Genomic DNA, 16,734 nt, shown 5'->3' with positions numbered 1-16,734 from the left:
TTTTTTTTCCATCATCTTTTTAAAAGTCAAGTACTGTGGAGAATAATCCCTGATACTTGGCCACTAATAAACAAGTGGTGCAGCACCAGGGCAAAATTAGTCCTTATTCTCATCTAAGGATCAACTCTACGATTCAGTGTCCTCATCAGTACAACAAGGAGCTGAGTTTCATAATTTCCCACAAGTCTTAGTCTTCCAACCATCAAACATAAAGCATGAAGAAATAAGACAACACTCCAACAGCATATAAAAAAATACCAAGTAAAAAGCTCCTGTCCTATTGGTACTATTCTGAAAGGAACAACCTTCTGAAAAAAAGCACTTTTATGATATGTACTAAAAACATCTTCTGAACCCACAACTATTTGGGAAACTGGAACACACTGGCAAGAGCAGAAACTAGCCTGTTCCTTGACCCTTATGGCTCCTCCCTCTTATATAAAAATGGCTTCAGGGATGCCTGGGTGGCTCAGTGGTTAAGCATCAGCCTTCAGCTCAGGGTGTGATCCCGGGGTTCTGGAATCGAGTCCCACATCAGGCTCTCTGCATGGAGCCGCTTCTCCCTCTGCCTATGTCTCTGCCTCTCTCTGTGTCTCATGAATAAATAAAATCATAAATAAATAAATATGCCTTCAATGTTTGTGTATATATTTCAATTTATCATTTTTCTTTGCCCCACCCACAAAAATATTAAAGATGAAATCTGGCATAAACTCAGACAACCCAATCTATACTTACTGAAACTACTATTAATATAAAATGCAAACAATAGGTCCAATTAAACTTGGTTAAGTGGTACAAGTCTAAATTATTCCTAAAGACTCTCAAATGGAAACTTAGTAAAATTCCATGACCCTAGCATACAAAAATAACTAAGGCTCTATAATAAAATATCTCCTTCAAACATATAAGGTTCACTTGTCAATAAAACTCAGTATTTCCAATAGATGAAAAAATATAATTTATGGAATTTTAAGAAAAAAATGTACGGGAATTTTTTTCTAAGCATACTAAATCTATAAACATTTAAATATCATTAACACTAAACAGAACATGAGAGCTTTTTAAAATGAATGTAAGGACATTTCTCATATTTCTAAAAATAGCACATTAAATGCGCACCTACAATAAACCATAATATACCATAAACTTCTGAAAGGGAACTAAAAAATAAAAGAGAGCTTAATAAGAGCTTTCCTGAGAGATTTTGAACTTGTGTTTATGTAGGACACCTAACACAACCTAGATAAGTAAACCACCAGCAAATGAATGGATACAAGATTAACGAAAATCTACCAACATTTAAACATCTTGAATTTCCTGTTTAAATTATGTTTATATATATCAATATGCTACCTCTACTACTAAGAATTAAGTATTTGTATCATTTTTCTGGTGACAAGGCAGTAAACATAAGGCAGCAGAGAATATGGGTTAAAAAAATATATATCTGGGCTCAAATCCCAGCTCTACCACCAAAAAGATTAAGTGGGACTTTGCACAAGATACTTAATCTCCAAGCCTCAGTTGTTTTCTGCGTAAAATGGGGATAATACCTATCTCACATGTACAGTTGTAGTGAGACTTAATAAGATAATAAATTCTTAAGAAATACTTAGCTTACAGGGTATGCTCAAAGTTACTAAGACCCTGGGGCGCCTGGATGGCACACTCGGTTAAGCATCCGACTCTTGGTTTCAGCTCAAGTCCTGATCTCAGGGCGTGAGATTGAGCCTCATTTTCAGCTCTGCATTCAGGGCAGAGTCTGCTTAAGACTCCCTCTCCCTCTACCCTTCCTCTCAGTGCACTCATATAAATAAATCTTTTTAAAAAAGTTAATAAGACCATAATACTAAACTCAAGATTTCCAGTCTATCAAATATATAAGCAGTTCAAGAGCATAGGAATACAATCAAAACAAGCTTTCATACCCAATATACAGCAGCTGATTTTAAGTTCTTCAATGAAGAAATTAAGCATCTCCTACCAACAAATCCATTTCTACCTATGAAGCATTTGATTTCAAACTAAACTGGAAAAAAAGAATGGGAACAAGTTCCCAGTTTATTAGAAATACAGGTTTTGGGGCAGCCCGGGTGGCTCAGCAGTTTAGCACCGCCTTCAGCCCAGGGCCTGATCCTGGAGACCCAGAATCAAGTCCCATGGCAGGCTCCCTACATGGAGCCTGCTTCTCCCTCTGCCTGTCTCTGTGTGTGTCTCTCTCTCTCTGTGTCTCTCATGAGTGAGTAAATAAAATCTTAAAAAAAAAAAAAAAATACAGGTTTTAAAATACCATGAGTTATGAACACCAAGGTTTTTTTTCCCCCCCCTCAGAGTTTGGGTTTTCAGAAATATCACAAAAAAATCACTGGGGTTAGAACTACTGTCTCAGAGCTGTCTAAAAACTCACTAGTTACCAAGTTCTTTAAAAACAAACTGATCATTTCCAACCAGAATTCAAGTTATAGGTAGTCTGAAGTACAGACTATAATCAAAAGCACAAAATGGTTCAACATTTAAATGAAATCTTGATTTTTTAATATCAAGACTGCTTAGGTCTCAAAAAAAAAAGTCAGTATCAGGTTGTTAGCACCAACACCACCGCCCAGTCCAATAAACAGAAAACTGTTAACGAACGGAAATTAGCACTTAAAATGAGGCAAAGGCACAAAATAGATTTGAACTCAAAAAGGCAGGTATAAATGTTAAGCCAGTTATAAGGGCTGAAAAAACTATCTCATCTGCCAGAATTAGTGTCTCAGTTTAGTGATAAGAGAAAATGTATCTGTTAAAACTAAGAATCACACACACTAGCAAGGATCAAAAATACCTCCACAACCCCTTTAATACTCTAAAAATATTATGGAGAGAGAGAGAAAAATAAGAAATGCATAAATTTCCCGCAAATGATTAGAGTGAAGTTAAAGCCTGATGTACATGCCACATGAGAGGTAAGTTTCTAAAGCTCATACCTCAAAAATCGCATACTGTATAATATGGAGCCTTTGTGATGTTTTGCATCAAGTCAATCTGTAAGACAGTAGTTACAATATTAGTGAAGACAGTGGGTTAAAACATTTGTTGTTCAAACATGAAGCAAATATCATTCATGGGTTAGGTGCTTTTAGTTGTACTATGGCCCTCTAGGGTTCATATGTTGAAGCAAAAATTGAGATGGAAAGCCACTCTGTGCCTTTGAAGATAGAGAGGCTTAAAGTGGCAACCAAAAAACTTTTTAGTACCTAAGAGAATTTAAATGTTAACTATATACAAATCACATGCAAATATAGTTACCGCTCATTTAGTTACCTATTCTCAATATACAGAAAACATAATAAATCTGAGAAGTCATTTATTTGAATGACCCAAATCCTCAGACCTCTCATCAACAATCCACCATGTGCTAGGGGATAGTACCTCCTGGCTACATGTGGTTTCATCCAGTTCTTGTAAGCACTAAAAAGCAACCAAAAAAAAAAAAAAAAAGCACCACTCTGGAAGTATGAAGTCAGGGAATTCCCTATAAGGAAGCATTTCCATAAAGCACCCCAAAATGACTTGATGCAAACACCACACCTAGTGGTGCCACTGAAATAAGCATCATATTGCTTCAAGTTGTTTTTAACTAGGCTTATTAAGGGATTTTGCTCTCACAGTGAAATCTAATTTGTAATGGATATCAACCAGGAGATGAGATTTGCACTAAAGCCAATGAGGTGGGAATGCATTTATTCTCTAAAGCAATGGTGCGCAAAAATAGTGTCACTGTCATAAAGTAGTTGTAGAATATGCTGTGAGTTTTTCATTATTGACAGTTAATACCACTTGAAAATGATTTATCTTAGAAATAAGTTCAAGGTTATCCCTATGATGCCTGTTACTCACCTGGATTCTGATAACGCTTTCATGAGGAATAGAAGAAAAGGTGAATCTCTGCACTAAAATATGAGTCTATGGCTAAAAAATTCATTTGGGAGGCTCACAGACTTCATTATTTGAAACTCTTCCCACAAGAGAAAACAATGAGTTCAAATTTAGTAAAACAGAATTGAACCATCATGCCAAAATTATGAGCTTACATCAGTTTTGCAACACTGAAATATTAAGTTAATATAATTTTTTTAAGTTAATATAATTTCTTGATGAAACTTCCTTAGCTACTCAAGTATGAAGTGTATATAATACCAAATCTTAATTATTTATGGGTTCTTTGTTACTGATTTTCAATCACTAATCAAACTCAACTATATAGCAATGTAGACTCAAAATATGAAAATACATTTAACTACTTTTGCAAAATTGTAAATAATTTTACGATGACCAAAGGAGGTCTGGCCTTTACCCTCAGCTTCTGGCAAGTAATCTCTAAAGTCTTGGAATGTCATGCCTAATAAAAGTGTCCTTGTTCACCTGGGGGCTTTGAGCCACGCCAGAAAGTAAAACAATGTGATTTATGAGGGTGAGAGGGCTTTAAGTCACAAGAACCAGCTCAACCTCCAGAAGGGCTGGAAATTAAGTTTATGCATGTGGGCAGTCGATCATGGAGTCCCAATAAAAAACTCTAGACACCAATGCTAGGATGAGCTTCCACGGTTGGTAATATTCCATGCATACTGTCTGTCACACATCAACACTACAAGAGTAATACTGTGTTCATGACTTCAATAGGAAACTACAATTGGAAGCTCCACATTCAAAATTTTCCTGGACTCTGCTGTATGGGCCTTTATCAGTAGCTGATTTTAATCTGCATCTTTTAGCTGTAATAAACTGTAACCACAAGTAGAACAGCCTTCATTGAGGTCAGTAAGACCTTCTGGTGACTTATGCAACCTAAGAGTAGCCTTGGGGACCCCTGTACTTGCAAGTGGTATCAAGTAAGGTTGGTCTTATGGATCATGCTCCCTGTAACCCTGCATCTGCATTTATAATCACTGAATATGCTCTAAACCAAGATTTTAAAGATTGTGAATTTTGTTTTTTAATAACATCTTTAGGAAACACAGTAAAGATGTGACTTCAGTATAGTTTTCTTTCCAAGGAATCTCAAACAATATTTATTGACCCTCTAACCAAATTAATCAGAAATGACAGACAAAGCAACTCTAGGAGGGTACTACATCAGATTTTAAGCTTTGCTTCATGTGCACAATTGTCCTCAGTGGTAAAGACTAGTCAACACACCGCCCCAGGAACTTCTCAGACTACAACGGGGTCTTCAATACTGCCTGTGTTGCCCTAGATAGGGTTCTCTCCTTACCAAAACAGTTTGCAAACTTTCTGCACCTTCCTCCTTTCCCCAGCTCTTCATACATGAGCTTACACATTCCTACTTCATGAGAAATGCAAGCCATTCTTCTAAGAGCACTCTCAATAATAAAGGCTAACGGTTTTAGGGACGCCTGGGTGGCTCAGCGGTTAAGCCCGGTTAAGCGCTTGCCTTGGGTTCAGGGCGTGATCCTGGAGTCCCGGGATGGAGTCCCACATCAGGCTCCTTGTATGAAGTCTGCTTCTCCCTCTGCCATGTCTCTGCCTCTCATGAATAAATAAATAAAATCTTAAAAGAAAAAAAAAAGGCTAACAGTTTTGAGCTCTAACCACATCTGGTAAGCAACTTAGCCAAGCTGTTTACATATATTTAGTATTTCATCTCATCTTCAACATAATCCTATTATGATCATTAAAGATAATAAATTACCATCTCACAGATGTGTTAAGTTTCCATAATGGTGACTGAGTGCTATACATCTAGTAAAAGGCAGAGCAAGAACTCATTCAGTTCTGTTTAACTTTCAAGTTCTTCAGCACTCCACTAGTGCCTGCCAACTTCCTTCCAGTAAATCCACAGATTCATCTACATGTTCACACACAACCTTTCTTCCCATCACCCTCACATAATGGAACAAGTAAATGTCCTAGCTACAGCAGCCCTCTGAATCTATACATTCCCCCTATTTTCTGAGGTATGCTGTGGATTTCCCGCTTTCCTACTGCTCATCACTTAGCAACCCTCGAGTCTTTTGTTGTTGTTAAAGGAAAACAACAACAAAAGTCAAAATCTTGGGGAACCTGGCTGACTGAGTCACTAAAGAATGCAACTCTAGATCTTGAGGTCATGAGTTCAAGCCCCACATTAAGGCATACTCAAAAAAAAAAAAGCAAAATTTTAACGGCCTTTTTCCTTCTAATTCTCATTGTCTAGACTCTTCACAGCCAAAATGCTTGGAAAAAATTTACCTTCCTCATCTTAGCTCACTTTCAATTCACTAACCTGGATTCCACCATCAGCACTCCAATGAAACTGTTCCTGCTGAAGTCGGAGCTGCCACTTGTGGCCTACTTGTCCCTAAAATTCCATAATTTTCAGTTCATCTTACTCAATGTTCACTGATAACTTACTTTTGACACTTTCTCTCTTAATACCACTCTAAAGTTGTTGTTTTTTTTTTAAGCAACTTTAATTCCAGTAACTGTCTACTTTTTCCCAGTCCAAATGAAGTCCTTCTTCGCTTCCTTCTTTCAGCTTAGAGTTCATGGTCTATCTTTTCAGTAACACTCTTGCCAATCCCCTTAAGCTCTTTTAGTATTTTCCTCACACAAATCCGTTTGAACTCCAACCTTGGACAAACCCTATTATCAATTACCCATCATTCATAAATAAGCACCACATCCCCCAATCCTCCGATGTTCATCTCCCATTCTCTTACAAGCATTATCCAAACCTGCCCCATTCTTTCAGATTCCAAAATATTCTCCTAAACCCCCTACACACACACACACACCTTTTCACATTCTACTTCACCAAGAAAAAAAAAACACCATCACACGTCTGCAACCAATTCTAGGCCTTGATTGGGATTCCATCTACTTCCACCTTCTCTCAACTTTCAAATATCCTTTTCTCCTTTCCCATTGAACTGAATCTTCTCTTTACACATGTAAAATGTTGATGTCTCTCATTTAAAAATACAAAAACAGGGATGCCTGGGTGGCTCAGGCATGATCCTGGAGTCCTGGGATCAAATCCCACATTGGGCTCCCTGCATGGAACCTGCTTCTCCCTCTGCCTATGTCTCTGCCTCTCTCTCTCTGTCTCTCACGAATAAATAAATAAAATCTTAAAAAATAAAAATACAAAAACATTATTTTAAAAAATATTAGAAAACAAAGAGAAAAACTCCATCAATCCCGCATGACCCTCCACCAAACAATCTGCCTTCGCTCTCTGCAAACAAAGAGTTGTCCCCTACTCCCCACCCTGTTTCTTCACCTCTACTAGCTCCTCAATCCACACTGATAAAACTTCTGCCCCATTACTTTCCGCAAAACCAATTATGTAGCTCCAGGTTGCTAAACTCAAGACATATTTTAGGCTTTATCTTACTCATCTTCTCAGCAGCTTTCACAGGGCTACATAGAGTTAAGCACATTGTGCCTTGCACAAAGGTACCTTGCAGAGGAATGAGGAGGCTGAATGAAAACCTCCTTTTAAAATTCTCACAGGGACGCCTGGGTGGCTCAGCAGCCGGGTGTCTGCCTTTGGCTCAGGGTGTGATCCCGAGATTCAGGATCAAGTTCCTCATCGGGCTCCTTGCCCGGGAGCCTGCTTCTCCCTCTGCCTATGTCTCTGCCTGTCACTCTGTGTCTCTCATGAATAGATAAATAAAATCTTTAAAAAAAGAAAAAAGAAAAAAGAAATAAAATTCTCACAATAATCCTCTGTGCTGAGATCCTGAGATCCTGAGAAGTCAAAGTAACCAGATTCTTCTCTTCCTTTGGCTTATGGGATGTTAAACTCTGTATTTCTTCCTACCTGGTTCTACTTTCTTAGGAACCTTTGAGGGCTTGCTCAGCCTCCTCTACCAAACTCCAAAATCTTGAAGTTTCCCAAAGCCTGACCCTAGGCCCTCTATACATCTCACTTTGTACTCTCCCACTCAATCCATGCCAATGGCAATATTTGCCACCTGCATGGCATCAACTCCTAAGTCTGGCCCTCCATCATTGATATCTACTCTGAAGTCTATACCTATGTACCCAACTGTATAAAATTAAACAATCCCAATATTCTAATGCCTCAAACATAACAATTGGCTCCTCTCCTCCTGGAATTCCCATTTTAATAAATGATGCCATCATCTAACCACTACTTTCTAATAAACGGCACTATTTGAACAGTCAGGCAGTATGTTTCCACTTCTAATCCTCATCTCTATCCCATCTCTCCTCCACATGCAACATTAGTGTCATAAAACACAAATCTGATATCCTCTCACTGCCCTTAGCATCCTATGTACCTTCCTTCCCTTTTTAGCTAAATCTCTACCAATCACTCCTTTTACACTCTATGCCCCATCCATCCTAATCTTTCATTGCCACAGGAAGAATCATCTTGCTCAGCCAGTCTGCCTGGAATGGCTTTGTCCTCAAACCTTGCTGAACCTAGCTAATTTCTCTTTATCCTCCAAGCTTCAGCTTTCCTTTGAAAATTTTCTGACTCCCCTGAGTCAGGCCAATAGTCCCTGCTATATATGTGCTACCAGAGAACATAATAGTTTCTTTAGCTCTTACATCATTTTTTTTAAAGATTTTATATATTTATTCATGAGAGACACAGAGAGATAGAGAGGCAGAGACACAGGCAGAGGGAGAAGCAGGCTCCGTGCAGGAAGCCCGATGTGGGACTCGATTCCAGAACTCCAGGATCATGCTCTGAGCAAAAGCAGATGCTCAACCACTAAGCCACCCAGGCATCCCAGCTCTTACCATTTGAAAAGCTTATTTAACTGTTTTCTGCCACAAGACTGTAAATACCAAAAGGGCAGGGGACTACCAATGTTGCCTATCACACACTCCCATTGCCTAGATGGCATATAAGTTACCTGTTGACTAACTGATCGCCCATTCTCCTAACTGAGGCCTTTCTCTCAACTGTGGAATACAGTTTCCTCACCAAAATCAACACTAACTTTTCTTCAACACACACTTCCTAAGCATTCTATTCAAATCAATATTTTATTGATCATTTACTACAAAAGCATTAACTAAGAACTAATGTCTCCAAAAGGTGAACTAAGATGGTTCCAATCTTGTTAAGAATTTATAATCTAAAAGAAGTGTAAAGTCAGAAGTTTCAACTAGGAGTGTAAAATGCTCTCTGATTTCAGGGGAAAAAAAAAAAAAAAACTCCCATTACTCAGCTCCTTCCTCAAACTCTCAAAATGTGTACCAAACTAGTTTGCACTTAGTAGTTATATACTAGCTTCAATTTCCCCACTTGTTTGAGATGTTAGGAGAGGATACGATCTTACACCACACAACTTTCATAGGGAAGAGAACAGCATAGTGATTCCAGCATAGAGAGGGGAGGGATACAGACAGATTAGATGATGATCTTCGTTCAAACTCTATTACAATTATTTAAAATAAGTAAAAAATTAGTCTTCTAAGTTAAACTTCAATAACTAAAATTTGACCTATGCATATGATCTTAGGAGTAACTTTTATGGGGCACCTGGGTAGCTCAATTGGTTAAGCATCTGCCTTTGGCTCAGGTCATGACCTTGGGGTCCTGGAATGAAGCCAGGCTATCAGGCTCCCTGCTCAGCAGGAAGTCTGTCTCTTACTCTCTTTCTCAAACAAATAAGTAAGATCTTTTTTAAAAAAAGTAACTTTTATGAACACAGAAAAGCCACCAAAATTAGAAAGGGCTGCCTCAACAATACACTTAAATTCTGAATTTATAATTTTTTTATAATTCAACAAAAAGATACACAATCCAATTTTTAAAAGGGCTTAAATATTTGAACAGCAATATTTCTCCAAAGATCTACAAATGGCCAATGAGCACATAAAAAACTGCTCAACATAATTATGACCAAGAAAATGTAAATCAAAACCACAATGAGAAATCACACCCACTTAGATAGTCATAATTAAAAAAAAAAAAAAGTGTTGCAAATATACTGAGAAAATGGAACCCTCAATAACTGATGGGAATGTAAAATGGTACAAACACTTGAGAAGAATTTGGCAAGAAGCACCTGAGTGGTTCAGTCAGTTAAGCGTCCGCCTTCAGCTCAGGTCATGATCCCAGAGTCCTGGGATAGAGTCCCACATTGTGCTCACTGCTGGCTAGGGAGCCTGTTTCCCCACCACCACCACCACCACCACTCGTGCTCGTGCTCTCTCTCTCAAATAAATAAATAAAATATTTAAAAAGAAAAGAAAAATTTGGCAATTCAAGTCAAACGAACAAAAATTACCATTTGACCCAGCAAATCCACCAGGTATATGCCCAAAAGAGCCGATAGCAGGTCTGCTCACAAAAATTTGTGAATGTTCACGACACTATTCACAATAAAGTAAGGGTGGAAACCCAAATGTCCAAAGAATGAATGGATAAACCAAATGTGGTATATATCCATACAATGAAAGATTATAAATTCCAAATTAAGATTCCATAAAAAGGAATGAGTACTGATACCTGCCATACATGGATGAACCTTGAAACTTTATGCTAAGTGAAAGAGGCCAGAAACAAAAGGCTACATATTATATGATTCCATTTATATAAAATATACAGAATAGGCAAATCCATAGAGAAAGTAGATTTATGGTTGCCAGGGGCTGAGAGGAGGGGAGAACAATAAGGGACTACGTAAAGGGTACTTGGTTTCTGTTTGGGGTGATGAAAAGTTCTGGAACTAGATAGTGGTGAGGTTGTGCAACATCATGAATTTACAGTTGACTCTTGAACAACACAGATTTGAACTGCACTAGTCCACTTATATGAGGACACACAGTACAGTAATGTAAACATACTTTCTCTTCCTTATAATTTTAACATTTTTCTCTTCTCTAGCTTATTGTAAGAATATAGTAAATAACACATATAACACACAAATACGTGTTAACTATCGTAAGGCTTCCATTTAACAGCTGGCTGTTAGTAGTTAAGTTTCAGGGAAGTCAAAAGTTATCAACGGGGGGGAGGTGGGGAAGGAAGGGGGGATGTCAGCATCTCAACCTCTACATTGTTTAAGGGTCAACTGTACTTGGTACACTGAATTGTAAAATGATAAACTTTATGTGCATTTTACCACAATTTTTTTTTAATTTAGGACATTCTTGAGGCACCTGGGTAGCTCAATTATGGAATGTGCAACTCCTGATCTTGGGGTTGTGAATTTGAACCCCATGTTGGGTGTAGAGAATACTTAATAAAAATATATATATTTAAAGAAAAAAATCTATAGCATTCTTGAAAAGATCAAATTATAAGGAAAAAAAGACCAGAGGTTATCAAGGGCTGAGAGTAGAAGATGACTACAAAGGGGCACAAGGAAACGTTTTGGGATGATTGAACTATTCTATAGCTTGCTGAAGTCGTCATGTTTACAACATTACATGCATTTGTCAAAACTCAAGGAACTATATACCATGTAAATGAAACCTCAATAAATCTGACTTTAAAGAAACATCTTTACAGTAAAGGTATAATAGATAAAAGACTTGATTTGTTTTTACTAATTAATACTTCAGTATTTTAGGTCTTATATTGTTTACTATATTTAACTATTCTAAATAGAAAGGCAACATGTGGCACCAGCTTTCAGTTCACTGTGCACAATGAAACCAAAGACCGTTAGTGTCTGAATTGATTAATCACACCTAAGAACTGGAACTTAAAGCTCAGAAAGGATTTACCTAGCCAAGGTACAGAAACAAAACAGCTCTCATATCAGTAAAAAATAACTATTACTGACATTAACAGTAACAAATTCTAAATATCTAGCAAAATAGCAATTCACTCTATCAATGCCTGAGAAACATCTAAAATAGTCCCTGTAACATTTTACTAAGAAAGAAAAAAACTATAAATTCTTAATATTTTATTGCCTACCCATTTTGATACCTTTCAAAATTGTGGCTAAATTCTTAATAACTGACCACTGAGATAGTACAAAAAATTTTTAGAAAGATTCAAAACCACTAACTCTGATAAAATCAGAAAATCACTGGCTGAGACAGAGACATGAGAAAATCCACTGCTAATTAAAGTATTCCAAGGTTCTGTACATTATCTAGCATAAATTCTTATCTTACCTGGTGCTAAGAATATTTGCAGTTATAAAACCTGGTATACTTTTAATCTCCAACACAAATGTGAATTCAGGTTCAGTATTTAACAGAAATAATTGGGTTATGCTAAACAGTTCACTAAAGGCTCATGAATCTAAGGCACCATGTTAATTTGACTCACTTTCTCCTGGCCTTTATTTTTAACCCAAGCTAGCTGACTGCCTTAAAAAGAAACCCTGCTTCAGCTCCCATTTGTATTGCTTATCTTCCTCTTTTGTCAGCAAGTCCTGGAAGTACTTTAGAAACATCCCATTCAGCCTGGGAAACTGCCAAGACTGGAAGGAAATCTCTTACTCCATGACCTCCCCAGCACAGGAAGGACAAAGACTGAAAATCTACAGAGAAACCTGCCCACCCCTCACCCTCAACCCTCAAGGCTCTCCAGTTAAATGCCAAACATGGCCTGTTAAGACAGAGAAGGTTAGTTAGCGAAAAATCATGAACACCTAAAAACTACAGAAATCCCAAAAGGAGGAGTCTTGAAACCAGACTGGGATTTTATCATCGAGGAAAAAGGCAGAGTGTTTTATCAGTATAAAAATGTATGTAACCATCTTTTAAAAGTCCTGAAAACAGGCAAATACTGACTGTAGAGTTATTCAGATAAAGTTCTATGCTAGTAGACCCAAGCATATCCCCAAAGGACTGACAGGCTTGTTGAAATTCTCCAACAATTACATATTTTAGATCTTCTATTTTTTTTAAACATTTATTTCAGGCAGAGAGAGAGAAAGAGAGCAAGAGCGAGCATGCATACTCATGAACAGGGAAGAGAGGGAAAATGAGAAGTCCCAGACGTGGGGCTCAATCCCAGTACCCTGAGATCATGACCTGAGCCGAAGGCAGATGTTTAACCGACTGAGCCACCCAGGAGCCCCTTAAATCTTCCCTTTAAAAATAATCCTAAAACAGGGGGCAGCCCAGGTGGCTCAGTGGTTTAGCACCGCCTTTAGCACCGCCTTCAGCCCAGGGCATGACCCCAGGGTCCTGGGATCAAGTTTCCATTGGGGTCCCCACAGGGAGCCTGCTTCTCCCTCTGCCTGTGTCTCTATCTCTCATGAATGAATAAGTAAAATCTTCAAATAAATAAAAATAATCCTAAAACACACTATAGTTGCTTTCAAAAATAAATGTACTGTGTCACAGGGAAATATCATTACAATTTTTTTTTTTATAGGTTGACACTGGTCAAGAAAAACGATGTGGTTGCCAAAAATCACTTGTAACACATTAAGAAAAAAACAAATATTACGCAATTTAGAAATAAGTACTTTTAAAGAAAACTATTATCAAGTTAGGCACTATTCCCACAATGGTATGATACACCCTACGAATCTTGGGCAGTCATGATCTTAGGGTATCAAAAGAGCAATATTCTACCCTGCACTCCTTAACACGTAACAGCCTTAAATATGATGACAAATATGGAAGACTCTTTCTGAATTACGTATTCCACGCTAGTGATTCTTAAAAGGAGGAAAAAAACTAACAAATATCTTTAGTGCATTCTCAAATTATACATGTGACCCCTACCCAACCCTCTTAAAAAATAAATAAACCTGGGCAGCCCCGGTGGTGCAGTGGTTTAGCGCCGCCTCAGCCCAGGGCCTGATCCTGGAGACCAGGGATCGAGTCCCACATCAGGCTCCCTGCAGCCTGCTTCTCCCTCTGCCTGTGTCTCTGCCCCTCTCTCTCTCTCTCTCTCTCTATCTCTCTCTGTGTGCGTGTGTGTGTGTGTGTGTCTCATAAATAAACAAAATCTTTAAAAAATAAATAAATAAAATAAAATCTTTACTGAATAAATAAATAAACCTTAGAGAATAATCTAAAAAAAATCTTGGTTCTAACTTTATAACATTATACTAAGACACCAGGTGGACTTTTTTTTTTTTTTTTTTTTTAAGATTTTATTGATTTGGGATCCCTGGGTGGCGCAGCGGTTTGGCGCCTGCCTTTGGCCCAGGGCGCGATCCTGGAGACCCGGGATCGAATCCCACGTCAGGCTCCCGGTGCATGGAGCCTGCTTCTCCCTCTGCCTGTGTCTCTGCCTCTCTCTCTCTCTCTCTCTCTCTCTCTGACTATCATGAATAAATCAATAAAATCTTTAAAAAAAAAAAAAAAAGATTTTATTGATTTATTCATGAGAGACAGAGAGAGGGGCAGAGACATAGGCAGAGGGAGAAGCAGGCTCCATGTGAGGAGCTCAATGTGGGAGGTGATCCCATATCCGGGATCACACCCTGAGCCAAAGGCAGATGCTCAACTGCTGAACCACCCAGATGTCCCAACAGGTGGACTGTTAAATGGACTCTAATCCCCCATAACACCTATAAGACCTAGTTCCTTATGTCTCCTGGGGTATAATGGTAATGAAACATCCTACCTGTAATCAGACGTAAATATTTATAGTAAACCCTACTACTTAATCACTGGGACCTCTGCTTTAGGGGTGATCTTGAAATAACCACTTCCTATTACTTAAAATATAAATAAATAGAAAGGTCTCATAGAAAAATCTGAAAAGATATGGCCTCCTAATTCAGTTAGCTGGGAAAGGAAGATACTTTTCAAAATAACCACACTCTTCTTCTAACCATAGGAAAATTCATTAAGGAAGACAGTTTTGGTAGTTACTGAAACATAGTAGCAAATGGAAATCAACTGGGAAACACTGCTCCCACTGTGCTCAAAGGCAGCAAGAAATATGTTGAGGTATTTAAAAGTACTTAGCCTTGGGGCACCTGGCTTGCTTAGCTGGTGGAGTATGCAATTTTTGATCTCTGGGTTATGAGTTCAAGCCCCACACTGGGTGTAGGGAATTACTTAAAAAAAAAAAATTAAGAGGAAAAAAGGCATTTAGTCTTAAGTTTAAGAAAGTTATGAAACAGTACAAAATCATCACTTAAGCCACTTTACACCCATAAGGTCTATGCAAACTGTATCCTTTTCTTCTCAGATTTTATACTAAACACACTTTAATCAGATTGACTTAAGTGGTTTAAAAACAGAAACTTTCATAATTCCCTTTTACAACAAAAAAGATCAACGTTTCTAGATAAGTTCCTTAAGAGACAGTATTTACTCATTTTGAGTAAATTTATAGTGCAATAATTTAAAATAGAACCAAAATCTCATGATAGCTCAATACTGTACACATGCACACAATGATAAAATTTCAATGATTCCTATCCTTGTTTTGAAGATACATTTTTTTTAAAGTACTTCAAACTATTACACCGGCAGAGTATATCCTTTCCACGATTCTATGATTCATCCTCCCTACTCGCTTTAAAACATTAATACCAGATGGTGGGAAGAAAGGGAGCAATGCAGCATTCAACCAGTGTTCCTAAAGAATCAGTTCTTTAAATTTCAACTGTATAATAAAAGTTAACAAAGGTAACAAACTTCTTTTTAATCCATATCTTCTCCATTTAATTCTGGCACCTGCCCTCCAATAGTTAGTAGTCTCAAAGATTAGATTTTTTTTTTCCTGGCTCACAATTTCAAGTGGTATGAAGTCCTTTAAGTGTGAATAGTAAGATAGAAAAAAATCATGCAGATAGAATCATGCAGATTTACAGTCAAATTCCTCATTACCCAACCTGAAGCAGGCTTACATAATGGAAGCACACTAAAAAATGTAGAAAGAGAACCACTGTTATATTGAGATCAATTAATGGCATATCCACAAATTTTTTAAAATAAATAGTATATTTTGCTTTATTTTTTTAAAGATTTTATTTACTTATTCATGAGAGACACACAGAGAGAGAGAGAGGCAGAGACACAGGCAGAGGGAGAAGTAGGCTCCATGCAGGCAGCCCGATGCGGAACTTGATCCCAGGACTCTAGGATCACACCCTGGGCCAAAGGCAGGCGCCAAACCACTGAGCCACCCAGGCATCCCAATAAATAGTATCATTTATTTATCACAATACTTCATATAAATAATATTTTCAAATAACCTGCCACACCTAATAGAAATTTAACAATTGTATATGCTCCAATCAATATACCCTCAGATATACTTTTTTTTTTAAGATCTTATTTATTTATTTGAGAGAGACCACAGAGAAGAGAGAGCTCACAAGCAGAAGGGATGGGTAGGGATAGAAGCAGATTCCTTGCTGAGCAGGGAGCTCAATGCAGGGCTCAATCCCAGGACTCTGGGATCATAACCTGAACTGAGGGCAGGCGCTTAACCAACTGAGCCACCCAGGCACCCCATGAAAAACAGTCTTTATCAAATTTTTGGAATTAATACACACATATATGACCACACAAGTACTACAAGAAAAAAATGAACTGATGAATCACTGAACTCTACCTCTGAAACTAATAATTCACTATATGTTAATTAACTGAATGTAAATAGAAGTAAATTAAATTTTTAAAAAATATACAGTAAGTTTAAAAAATGGAATGTGAACTAGTCTCTGAGCATGAATGTAGTAAACTTTAAAACTTTTTGAGGAAGAGATAAAAGGGGCAGGATCTTTAAAATTTGATTCAGACATGGCAACATATAAATAGCATTTGTGTAGCACTTAAATAATTTTCAAAGTAATTTTCCAAACTTAAACCCTC

The 16,734-nt window shown here is 37.7% G+C and overlaps 1 protein-coding gene across 6 annotated transcripts in view; it reads right to left on the bottom strand.

The window, feature by feature from the left end:
• Window positions 1-16,734, bottom strand: part of SMG1 (SMG1 nonsense mediated mRNA decay associated PI3K related kinase) — a 105,497-nt gene that overhangs the window by 77,793 nt on the left and 10,970 nt on the right. For 2 of the 6 annotated variants that reach the window (XM_072753770.1, XM_072753771.1), the window contains exon 2: window positions 2,973-3,030. The exons of the other annotated variants lie outside the window; for them this stretch is intronic. In XM_072753770.1, coding sequence (XP_072609871.1) covers window positions 2,973-2,986 — 14 coding nt within the window. In that variant the 5' untranslated portion in view covers window positions 2,987-3,030. The remainder of the gene's footprint in view (window positions 1-2,972; window positions 3,031-16,734) is intronic. 6 annotated transcript variants of the gene reach the window in all.

The sequence above is a fragment of the Vulpes vulpes genome, chromosome 3 (genome assembly GCF_048418805.1).
Source record: "Vulpes vulpes isolate BD-2025 chromosome 3, VulVul3, whole genome shotgun sequence".
NCBI lineage: Eukaryota > Metazoa > Chordata > Mammalia > Carnivora > Canidae > Vulpes > Vulpes vulpes.
This window is presented reverse-complemented; position numbering and strand designations above follow the sequence as displayed.